The 12,702-nt window shown below is 37.6% G+C and overlaps 1 protein-coding gene across 3 annotated transcripts in view; it reads left to right on the top strand.

Annotated features, from left to right (window-relative positions):
- Nucleotides 1-1,985: 1,985 nt before the first annotated feature.
- Nucleotides 1,986-12,702, top strand: part of LOC130933235 (DNA replication complex GINS protein PSF2-like) — a 29,201-nt gene continuing 18,484 nt past the window's right edge. The window contains exons 1-4 of one of the 3 annotated variants that reach the window (XM_057862787.1): nt 1,986-2,018; nt 5,344-5,447; nt 5,546-5,620; nt 5,713-5,827. In XM_057862787.1, coding sequence (XP_057718770.1) covers nt 5,400-5,447; nt 5,546-5,620; nt 5,713-5,827 — 238 coding nt within the window. In that variant the 5' untranslated portion in view covers nt 1,986-2,018; nt 5,344-5,399. Of the gene's footprint in view, nt 2,019-5,006; nt 5,448-5,545; nt 5,621-5,712; nt 5,828-12,702 lie in introns of those variants that run through there. The other 2 variants (XM_057862786.1, XM_057862788.1) reach the window with 2 other exon arrangements.

Raw genomic sequence — 12,702 nt, forward strand, 5'->3', positions numbered from 1 at the left:
TATGAATAAACTTAACTTCTACTAACTAAGTTGTCAACAAGCCTTCCCTATAAATAAAAAGTTCACTATAAATTAAGTTAACTACTTATAAATGTTTTAATCTATATTTGTCAACTAACATACTATGTGTTACCTAAATATGATTCCGTCTATGTTGTCTATTCACTAATTAAAACACAATTGATTATTAATCTAAAACACAAAAGATAGCACCAGCCTCAAAGTCGATGGCTCCCGTAATGTGCCAGGTCGCGTTCAGCCAATTTATATTAGGGTTACAAGCCATACCGGTCCAGGAACTTAGAAATATTAAGAACTGGCCTAAGGATGGAGGGAATGGAGGGAAAGGAGAGAAATGTGGGTCAGGAGTGGTCCCAACTTATATGTCAACGAGTTGCTTTTATAGGCGCCATTTAACCTTATCTCGTTAACATATGGGTTGGGAGAGTTAATACTCAAAATAACCCCTGAAATTTGACCTCCCGACATAATTTAGCCCTCAAATTACTAATTGACCCAAATTGTATCCTGAAATTTTAAGACGTGGCTCAAGTTGGCCCTTCTGTCTATTTCCGTCACTGAAAAGCTGACGTGGCATGTGTAGTTGACACCTAGCATTAAAAACAACCAAATGACACCGTTTTGCTTATTCACACCTAAAATAATACAAAACAAAATGACACAACATGACACTAGAAGGGTTAAACGAAATCCCAGTTCACTGTTCCCACATTTCATTTCCCTCAATTGACCCGTCTTCTTCTTATTCCTCCTCTCGTCGATGCTATGCGCATATGGTGTTGCTGTAGGCCAAGTTGAAAGTTTTTCACACTTGTTTACCTAGTACTATGCAGATCAGGGTCACCCAAAGTTTTCTAGCACGAGCAGCGAAAGATTTAGAAGAGGAGTGGAGGCAAACAGCCAACCCGAGCACCGCCACAGCGAAGAAGAACTAGAATACGCAGAGCCATAGTAGAGGCAGATGCTGACCCACAACTGTGACGGCGACGATGACTCAGAGACCAATGCAAAGGATGGCGAAGACTAATGGAATAAAGAAGCACGAGAAGAGGTAGATCTAGAGGACATGATAGGAGGCCAAAAACAGGGACCAAAAGCCACGATGAGACGCCAGCTACGAAATTACTGGCTTGTGTGTGGCAGTTAGTGTGTGAGTGTGAGACGAGAGAGTTGAGAGACTGAGGTGAGATTGTGGAGAGCCTGAGACTTAGCTGCTAGAACCACTTGATGCTTGCTCCTACTCCCAATTCACCAGTAACGACAATGATTTAGGAGAAATGGGGTTGCTAGATTTTTTTATTTTCAAATTATTGGGGGTTAAATTGATGCATACAAAAATTTTGCCACGTTAAACAATTGTTGAGGCTGCCAGGTGTTAACTACATGTGCCACGTCAGCTCTTCGATGACGGAAATAGATAGAAGGACTAACTTGAGCCCCATCTTAAAATTTCAGGATACAATTTGAATTAATTGGTAATTCGAAGGTTAAATTAAATCAGGATCAAATTTCAAGAATCATTTTGAGTATTAACTCGAATTGGGAGCATATCTGATATCTCAATAAAATTAAAAACGGAAAACGGTAAAAAAAATAAAAAATTACATATTTTAGTAATTTTAATATTTATTTAAAAAAATCCCCAATTTCCCTCCAGTTTTTTCTTAGAACCAGAATCTCCTCCCGGTGCTCCCACTCCCCGTCACCGTCCACCTCTTCTCCATCCGCCGCCGTCCCCATCTTCTCCCAGCGAGCCACCTCACTTCTGCGGTTCTCCTCTTCCAGCCCTCCGTTCGCCATTCATCCTATCCCTGAGCTTGAAGTCGTGTCGCCGCGATTTCACTTCCATTCCGCCGAGCTCTGCCATCACCGTCACCTTCACGTCGTGCTCAGTGCTCACCTCCAGCTGTGCCGTCCAGTTGCAGCCGTCGCCTCCAGCCGTGCCTTCGAGTTCCGGCCGTCGCGTTCCAGCATCGTCGTTGGTGCCTCAGATTCTGGTAGGTGTAATACTCTCTTGGATCCTTCCTATGTTTTTCACTTTCTGTTGATGGCTGCTGTGTTGTGGTGGTTGCTTGGTTTCTGTGTTGTGGTTGCTGTGTTTTTATTAGTTTCTTATTATGCTATTGTCTTGCTAGTTCTTGCTGCTGGTTGCCGTGTTGTTGGTTGCTGGGTTGTTCTTGCTATTTGTTAAGTTGTTAATCACTTAATTGCTGTTGTATTAGGTGTTATTATTATTTTCTTTGCTATGGATTGTTGATATTACCTTATTGCTTATTGCTCCTGCCTAGTTGTTCTTGCTGATCGATGCTTTGTTATTCACTTATTGCTTGCCATGGGCTTAATTTGTTAATAATTAGTTAACTTGTTAAGTTGTTAATCATTTAATTGTTGCTGTGTTAATTGATCTTCTTGCTGGCTTTTATTATTTTCTTTTCTATATTGCTTTTATTGTGTTAATTTAATTATTCTTGTTATTAGATTTTTTCTCGTCTTTAACTTTAAGTCTTTCACTATAATTTTTTTCCCTAAGTATGGACGATAGTGTTAATCAAGAAGCACCTGGGATAACAAGGTATCTGCGGATAATAATTTGGCTTATAATCTACCTGATTCCAACACTGAGTTACTGATAGGTTTTCACAAAGCCGAAACTTTTTCTTTACAGGTGTTTGAAAATACTTTAATGTGCAAGGGCTCAAATTTAGGATGATTTAGATAATTGTGGGGATGGTGGTTTGATGCATAGTTATGGGAACGGGTACGTGTACAGCACATGTAAAATATGTTTTGGAAAGTACACTACAACACTTATAGCGTGCTGGTATGCAAATGAATTGTGAATTGGGATGCCATACATCACCTAGTTGGTGAATTCTTTGATGTGGATATTTTCACATTAGAACCATTTTGTGGTTCTTATTTGACTTGCATTTTGGTTAATTTCAGTTTTTTTTTTTAAGTTGTTTTGTTTTGTTTTTTTATTTTGATTCTTCACTTGATATTAATTAACGTTGGTTGTTACTGACGGCAGTAGATATTCAGAATGGTAAATGTTTGGGATTGGTATTAATTGAAGAAACTTTTTATCACCAATATTTCTTTTTTGAAACATCATTAGTAGAAATTCATTGCCTGCTGCCTGGTGATGTGAATTTGATTTTCCTTCATTTTTTGTTGGATTTGATTGGAGGACTTGTGATATTGTAGTTGGTTATGTTTCATATTGGCAGACAGCTACATTGTTAAAATTGGAATTGAATGCTTGGGTTTTGGGATGAAACTTAGGTATTTGTACACAATACTTGAAGCATTTCTTGTTTTGGTTTTGATTGATTGATTTTAGCTTTGGCTAGACTAAGCAGGAAAAAGTGCTATGGCAATGCATTTTTTGTGCCAATAGTATTCTTGGTGCCTTGGATTGGTACAGGGTTTCCCATGGGAAGCTCTTACCCTCTTAGAGTTGATTTGAGATAAGTTTGCTTCTAATGAGACAGAATGGCACACTTTTTGGTATTGTTATTGTGTTTCGGTTGTGTGCTTTTCTCTGATCAGGCCTTTTCTTTAAATTACACGTACCTCTTGTTTTTCTTCTGTGTATACTGTTGCTTGATTCAAAGGAAAAGTGTAATTAATTAACTGTTGTCTTTTCCTCATAGTCACACAATAGGCATACACTTCAGTTTCCAAGTCCCTTTCCCATAATTCATGGAACTTATGTGAAAACTGTTATCCTTAAATCGTGACTCCTTTCCAAAGACAGTATATGTTGGCCTTCCTGTCTGGCTATTAATTCTTATAGTGGTGTTTTCATTCTATTTGTTCGTATAATAGATGACTGGAAAGAAGGTTGAAATCACAATCTTTGAGGGACTTCTCATATAAGGGGTTGCACTGTTGATTTCTCCCAAATTATGAAATTCAAATCTTCAGAACCAGGCAGATTTGGTCATGAAGGAATATTTGTTAGCAGATAATTCCATGTACATACATTATCGGTGGCAATTTTGGATATTGTATCAGTTAGTTTACTTAATTAATTAGTTGCTTTAGGATCTTTAGGCTAATTAGCAAGTTGTAGTGATCTTAGACTAATTAATCATTCCCTAATAGGTTAAATATCCTTCTAGCTTAAATTTAAGTTGATTTTGGTCATTGCCTTGCTTTAGTCTATCATCAAAAGTAGTAATCAGGTGGATCAATAGTCACATTTGCTCATTATATCACTCACCCTGAACTTACTAGGCCCTTTACAGTTAATTAGTGTCATTTGTTAAAAGGATTGCCATAGTATCCATCCTCACACATTGTGTTCTTTATCTATCTAAATCCAAGAAAAAGTAAATCATGCTATTGCATTCTCAGTTCCTTTTACCATTGTGGCAAGTTGATGCCTATATGATTTGTTCTTGTGTTTTACATGATTAAATTTCTGTCAACGTCATCTCAAGTTACTTTTCAAGTCTCAGTCTGCTATGTCCCCTCTGTTTTTTAATTTCAGTTTTCATTATTTGATGGGAATAACATTGCATCAGGATGTGGGTAGCCTTTCTACCTTCTTATACAAGGTTAAACTGTTTGTTGCTAGTGTTTATTCTTCTGGTTCAGGTAATTTGTATTATATGGCATTGATATCCATTAGCAAAATCAAGTTATGGGACCTGGTTGTTGTAATTCTCAAAAGAATTGCTCCCACACACTTCATTCATCTTGCCTGTCTTATAAGTTCGTTTACTGCTATTTTTCTGTATAAAAAATGAACGAAAAAGGAGGTCTTAAGAAATGATGTTGACCTCACACAAGGGTCAAAGTCCTTTGAAAAAGAAGGGTTTGAGAAAGAAAAGTTTTTTTAAGCATTATTAGCGACTTAAAACTCTTTTGTTTTCTTTCCTTTTTTTTTTTTTGTTAATTTTGGTTTTCATTCTCTCCGATGCTATTTTCTAGAAACCCTTGTACCCATGCTTTCTTTTTCATTTTTTGGCTCAGTCCACACATCTCTTCTCCTCTCACAGTCACTCGTATCTATTTGACTGTTCCACCACTGGCTAGCAACACAAAAACAGCAACTTCAGTCAAAGTGACCTCTCCAACCAACAACCTTGCTTTGCCCTCTTTCTCTCTTTTCTGCAAAGAGCCCAAAACTATTATTTTATTGTTCTGATTTCTGTTGTTTCTAAGTGTTTTTGTGTGCTGAAAATTGTGCCATTTGTTTTTGAATTTTTTTACTTGTTCAGAAATTCTTTTTATTTATTCTTTAATTTCAATGAGTAGATAGAACTTTATTTTGTATTACAGAAAGTTTCTGAAAATTTCCTTTTGTACTAGTGTCTGTGCATCATAGCAAAGTATATCTCGTTGCACCTTGAGTACGGAGAGAAGAGATGGCTGGGCAATCAGATCCTGAGCTTTCACTGTTTTCAGCAGAGGAGGTATTTTAAAATTTTTTGGTCCTTTGCTCCGCTACATTCTTTGACATTGTTGACAGAATCACAGATTATTAATATGTTATGGTTTGGTCATCATGCAGCTTGAGTTCATTGCTGAGGATGAGATTGTGGACATTGTGCCCAATCTCAAGATGGGTCCTCTTAATTTCATCTCTGTAAGCAATAACCAATAAATGGAATGTCTCAACACTAATTCCTTTTACACACAGGGCATTGTTATTTACTTAGTTTTTCATAACAATGGCAGGGAGATTTTGGCCCATTTATCCCACAGATTGTTGCCCAAGTACCGCTTTGGCTGGCTGTTGCATTAAAAAAGAGGGGCAAGTGCTCCATTTGCCCTCCTCAATGGATGTGTGTTGGTGAGCTTCTCTTTTCACATCTCTATCCATTTTATTTTCTTTCAATCTTAGTGGTCGCAATGTTTCAGACCTGACAAGCCCATACGTATTATTTTTTCTTTACAACCTATAATTGAGAAACCAAAAAGATGGAATAAATGAAGGAAATTTAAAGGATGTGTTTGAACTAATTATTTTTTAACTTCTAGCAATATTCTCTCTTATTTTGCACTGTGGACATTGGGTGCAAGTTTTTCTTAAATACCATTTTGGGGTATAGCGGAATTAAGCTAAAGTTTATGAGCACCATATTACAAAGTGTTTGTGAATCAAGTCAAATCTTATAAGCACCATTAGATACATACCATTTTAGGTACTTGATTAAGTTAGAGGCATTGACAGGTACTAATTAGGAACAGAGATCAAATGGCCATTGATGTAACGACCCAATTTTCAATATGTCTAGATCATATCGGAAACTGAGCGCTACCAATTTGTCTTCCTAATTATTATCTATTATTTATCATATGAGCCTGATTCGTTGTTAAAAACGTGGTTAATTTGCGAGGTATATATTTTTTTTTTTTTGAAAACATTTGGGTTAATAGACGGAATCATACATAATCAATTCACAACTGATAACAGATAAAACATTTATAAACAACCACACATAAATACATCACGAGTAGCTAGCAACATTCATTTATCCAGCCTTTGTTAGAGTATAGACCTTTAGTTAGAACACCCCTAGATATAGCTAGATAATAATTATATACATATACATACATATAACATCCCAGGTCCTGACCTGTTCAAGAAGTCCCTAAGCTGGCACCCAGGCTAGCCTAGACTCTATACTCGCCTAGTCCCTCTAAACTACTAAAGCGAGGGAAAGTACGTTCTAAGTCTTCAAAACTCAAGTCAGGTGAACGTCACCAAAGGTAGGACATCATCTGCTATTCCTCTGCACGATCAGACATTGCCATAGGACGTCCCTCTGGTACCTCATCAAGTAGCCACACAACGGGGGTCTCGTACACAGGATTTAGGTTAAAGTGCGCATACGAACGGGGTGCAGACGTTGGCTGGTCTCATGGTATATACGTATAATCAGAGAACGATATCCACCCTAGACTCAGAAGACTATCTAGAGCAGAATCCTCTTTGCAGATCCATCATCAACGAACTACGGTAAGGTACTCTTACTTCCATCTGAAGGGGAAGGGAGAGAGAAGGGGTAAGAACTGGGGAGTTCTTAGTAGGGTCGGGGTTATTAGTTATGTTCATTTATTTGGGGTCGATTAGCAGACGAATAATAGAATATAGCGAAGCAGTAAACAAAGGACAAAGACAGAAAGAGAAAGTAAAGACAATAGAAAGCAGAACACAAACAAAAGAATACAAGCAAATAAAACATAGAAATAGCATACAAGCAGACAAACACAAAGAAATAGATCACACACAGAAAGGAATGCAACAGAGAATGATGCGCAGACAAGAATGATGCATGTCTAGTCATAGTACAGGCCATGAGCTCATGTGTCGGTTAGCACCTGCATTCTCGACATTTATCCGGTCACGAGTTCACGATTTCCCGGATACGATTTTCCGTTCAAATAAATGCGCATATAATTATTAGCAGCTCTATTGAGACAGCCTCTGCTTTCTACTCGCAGGAAATATACTCTTGGGAACGGAAAATTACTCTTGGGTTGCCTCAGGGCAACAGATAAATAAACAAACATCTCTTGGGTTGCATTAAGCAACATATATATACATATAATATCTCTTGGGTTGCATTACGCAACATATATATATATATATATATGTAATATCTCGTGGGTTGCCTCAAGCAACAAAAAAACTCTTCGATAAGAATTCCGCGCTTAGTCTCTTTACTCTGCTCTTATTTCTCTGTTTAACGTGTGTTCTTAAGACTTATGTAAATTTCGGTATGAATAGTTAGCCTGTCCCAAGTATAGGTTCATTAAGTCTATATTGAAACAGTTTAACTTTTCATATAATACCTAACCCTAGTCGCAACTCAAGGACTAACTATGTTGCCCTAGTTCGTTCACTAATGTCTGTCTGTTTTTCTGTCATTAAAACTTTACAGACTTTTTCTTCAATTTTTATCTTTTCTTTAACTTTTATCTTTTCTTTATCTTTTCCTCACTAACATGTTATTACCACTCCCTAAGTGTTTTATGAAGGTAATTATGAGATTCTGCACTTAAAGTTGTCTTTCTAAAGCTTTTACAGAAAACTGCCTTTTTCGCATTATTTTATTATTTTTATTAAAATATTATTTTTAATTAAATATTATTATTTAATATTTTATTATTATTTATTATTTTATTATTAAATTTTCGAAAATTAACTTTACTTTTACTTTTAACCTTTAAAATTCACTTTTTACCACCCGTAACTTTTAATATTTCTACTTTAACCACCCTAACTTTCAAAAATTACAAAATAACCCCTCAAACACCAAAATAATTACTTCCTTGCCCTTTTATGAATCAAAAAGGTGTTCTTCATTGTTCTTCACCACACTCAAAGTGTTCTTCGTGTTCTTCATAAATTCTTCAGATTCTTTCTCTGTTTTTACCCGTTTTTCAATCTTTTCAGCAACCGATTTTTACCAAAATTCATAATAAATTCCCAGCCACTAAAACCCCATCTTTTCCACATGATTTTAACACAAATTGAACCTCAATTTAGGGCCTAGGGTTCGTTTTTCCAGCAGCCACAAGAACACACATTCATAGCTTGAATTTCATCAAATTTCATCAAAATTTCACCAAATTTTCACCAAAAATCAATCATATGCAACCAATTTTTAGCACAGCCAAATAATACAACATTCACACATCTCAAACACAATTAATCAAGATTAATTTCGTGACACCCTACCTGGTTTTGCTGTTCCTAATTCGGTTAAACTTTCAGGTGGTCCTTAAGCACTTTTTCCTCCTAAATCACATCAAGAACAACTTTAAATCCAAAAACTCTCAACTGACCAAATCTCACTCAGCATGTTAGGAAGAGATATATCACCTTAGACTTGCTGGAAATTCACGTTTCTTGGCCCTCAAGTCAAGTTAAGCATGATTCCTAAGGAAAAACATCAAGAAAACACATGTTTACATGGTTTTCCTTGAAAACCGAATTGAAGAGGGAGGGAGACAGCCATCTCACCTTATTTCCAGCCTTGATAAGTCACATGGTTATGTAGATGAAGAAGAGAGGATCATTTTGGTGAAATCGGAGTTTTGATTTGAGTTTTAGTTCAGAAGAATCAAGCTTTGAAGATTAAAGGGTCATGAAAGTTTCTCTCTTTTCTCTCTTCACATTTTCGGCCAAAGGGAGTAAATGACCAGCCTTGGAGTGTCTTGGGGGTGTAAGGAGAGTTGTGATTGGTTGGCTTGAAGGTGGATTAAAATAATATTAAAATATCCCAGGTGTATAACTACTAAAACTAGATGTATCGGAACACTTGTAAAAACATCTCTAAAAATTATTTTCTGAGTTACTAGCATAAATGACACTAGTAACATATTTATTATGATAATAGAACATGTATAATGAGGCCTTAGCATTGCTAAAGTCATCAGAGAGTGCTGGTGCTAAGCTGCACCAGTAAACCGTAAACCCGGTTAAACCGATTTTCTGTTTTTAACAAAAACAGACCAGGTAACCTTATAATATCATTCAAGAAGCTTCTAATACTCATATAATGATGATATTACCCTATTATCTCTCTTCTCTCATGAATCGAGTCCGGTTCGTCAAACCGAGACTATTTACGAAAAATTGGATCAAAACTGCCAACTGATACGGTTCAAAAACTAGGTTCTTCGCGATTGCATTATCGAGCTTGCCTCAAAGGAGGTTCTAGCTTAAGGATGACATAATGATAATGAGGATTGAGATGCTTGATGATATAACAGAGGTGTTCCCTTTACAGATCTTTCGGAGAAATTCGTACTTTCAGAAAAGATCTCATGTACTCGAAAATCAGGGTTGTTACATTCTACCCTCCTAAAAGAAAATTTTGCCCTCAAAATTTCAGTTACCTGAGAATAGATGCGGGTAATCAGCTTTCATCTTATCCTCCAGTTCCCAAGTGTGTTCTTCTTTTCCTCTTTGTCCCCAAGCTACTTTGACTAAGCGAACAGTCTTGCCTCTCAGCTGCTTATCACTTCTTTCTACGATCTGAACTGGTGATGCTTGATATGTCAAATGATTTCATAGTTGTACTGTTTCTGGTCGTAAAATGTGACTCTCATCGGGAATATATTTCCTAAGTTGTGAGACATGAAAAACATCATGAAGGTTTGATAAATAAGGAGGAAGGACTATTTGATAAGCTACTAGACCGACTCTTTTAAGTATTTGGAAAAGGTTCCATGTATTGCGGGGTAAGCCTTTTAGTCTTAAGGGCTCTACCTATTCCAGTAATCGAAGTTACTTCTAGTAAGACACGGTTTCCGTCACTAAACTCTAAGGGTCTACGTCTATTATCGGCATAGCTCTTTTGACGACTCTGTGCTGTCTGGATCTTCCGACGAATCTCCTTTATCTTCTCAGTAGTTTCTTACACTAAGTCTAGACCTAAGACACTAGCTTCTCCATCGTCATTCCAACACAATGGTGTCCGACATCTTTTTCCATAGAGAGCTTCATATGGTGCCATCCCGATACTTTATTGGAAACTGTTGTTGTAGACGAACTCGACCAACGGCAAATATTTATCCCAACTACCTTGGTTATCCATCACACAAGATCTTAGCATGTCTTCCAATGTCTGGATTGTCCGCTCTGATTGTCCGTCTGTCTGAGGATGGTATGCTGTACTCATATGCAATTCTGTTCCTAAAGCTTTCTGGAAAGCTCCCCAAAATCTGGAAGTAAACCTCGGATCTCGGTCTGAAACAATTGATGAAGGTATTCCGTGCAATCGTACGATTTCTTGAATATATATCCGTGCCAGCCTTTCTAATGTATAGTCAACTCGAATCGGAAGGAAGTGCGCTGATTTTGTCAACCTGTCCACAATTATCTAAATGGCATCGTGTCCTGTTGAAGTCCTTGGCAATCCCATAACAAAATCCATAGTGATCTGCTCCCATTTCCATTGTGGTATTTCTAAGGGTTGCAGGGTTCCTGACGGCTTCTGATGTTCCACCTTCACCTTCTGGCAGGTTAAACATCTTGAGACATAATCAGCTACTTTTCTCTTTAAGCCCGGCCACCAAAATATTTGTTTCAAGTCTCGATACATCTTTGTCACTCCAGGGTGCATAGAAAGTCTGCTTTGATGAGCTTCTGTAAGAATCTTTTGTTGCAATTCTCCAGAGTTAGGCACACAAATTCTGTTCTTGTACCTCCATAGGCCACTACGATCCTATCTCATAGCTTCTTCAACTCTGCAAGCAATGGTGACATCCGGTACGGTGCTATGAAAATTGGTCCGGTTCCAGGTACTAGATCAATGCTGAATTTTATCTCTTACTGAGGAAGAAACTCAGGTATGTCGTCCAAGAAAACATCAGGAAATTCTTTCACCATTTGGGTCCGTTCTAAGCTCAATTCACTATCATTCGAGCTAGCCGCTAACAGAACGTACCCCTCACAATCACTCCCACCTAAGGTAACTCTTACAGAATTCAGATATAAGGTGTGGGACAAAAATGGTTTAGTACATAGACTATTAGATGGAATAACAGTAGTTCTTTTAAAATAATCAAAGAAAACATGATACTTAGATAACCAATCTAATCCTAAAAAAACTTCTAAGCCAGATGGAGATAAGCAGATTAGATCGTGTATAAAAGTCCTGTTCCTAATAGCGAATGGTACTTGCAGGCACACTAAACTGGTCAAAGCATTTTGGGACGCAGGTGTATGGACAATCAAGTAAAAAATCAATTTAAAGAAATATAATCCTAACTCGTGAGCAATAATTAGAGAAATAAAGAATGCGATGCACCCGAATCATACAGTACAGTTAGAAATCGATTCTTGACATAGCCTGACCTTGAATGAGGGTGTTCGATTGCACAACATTGTCAATAGTGATAGCAAACACTCGTCCTTGTTGTTGAGTGCTAACTGGATTTCGAGTAAATCCCTTTGGACAATCCTTGGCAATATGTCTAAGTTCTCTACAAGCATAGCAGTTAGGTGATCCGAACTGGCAAGACCTGTTATCATGCTCTTTTCCGCATTACTTACATGCAGTGTTTATGTAAGCCTGATGGGCTCGTTTACCATTACCTTGCCTTACTTTACCTCCATTCTTACCCATACGGCGATCAGTAATGTTACCAACTTGTAGGTTCTTACGCTGTCGTATGCCACGTGCTTTAAAATGCACCCTTCTCCCAGCTGTCTGATGATTGCTAAGACGCCTTGGTGGAAATCCTTGGCGACTCACTTTAGCCACAATCACTTTCTTAATACATTCTTCCACTAACTTGCTCTTGTTGACTAATTCGGCAAAATTACGTATCTCCAGCGAAACTATTGAACTTATCAGATCAACACAAAGGCCTCCTTCAAACTTCAAGCACTTCCATTCTTCAAGGTCAGCAGGATCCCCTTGACAGATCTTAGAGAAACAACAAAAGTCATCAAACTTACGGGCATACTCAGCAACAGTCATATCCACTTGCCTCAGCTGCATAAGCTCCATCTCCTTAGCATCTCGTGTTGCTCCCGGAAAATACTTTTTATAAATTTGTCCCTAAAGATATCCCAAGGAATGTTATTTTCATTCTGTTGTAGCAGTCGTTGTATCCCCTGCCACCAGTACTCAGCTTCTCCCTCGAGCATATAAGTAGCAAACTCCACGTGTTGTCCTTCCGGAACATGCTGCGCCCTCAGTGATC

Source organism: Arachis stenosperma, chromosome 6 (assembly GCF_014773155.1).
Source record: "Arachis stenosperma cultivar V10309 chromosome 6, arast.V10309.gnm1.PFL2, whole genome shotgun sequence".
In the NCBI taxonomy this organism is placed as follows: Eukaryota; Viridiplantae; Streptophyta; class Magnoliopsida; order Fabales; family Fabaceae; genus Arachis; species Arachis stenosperma.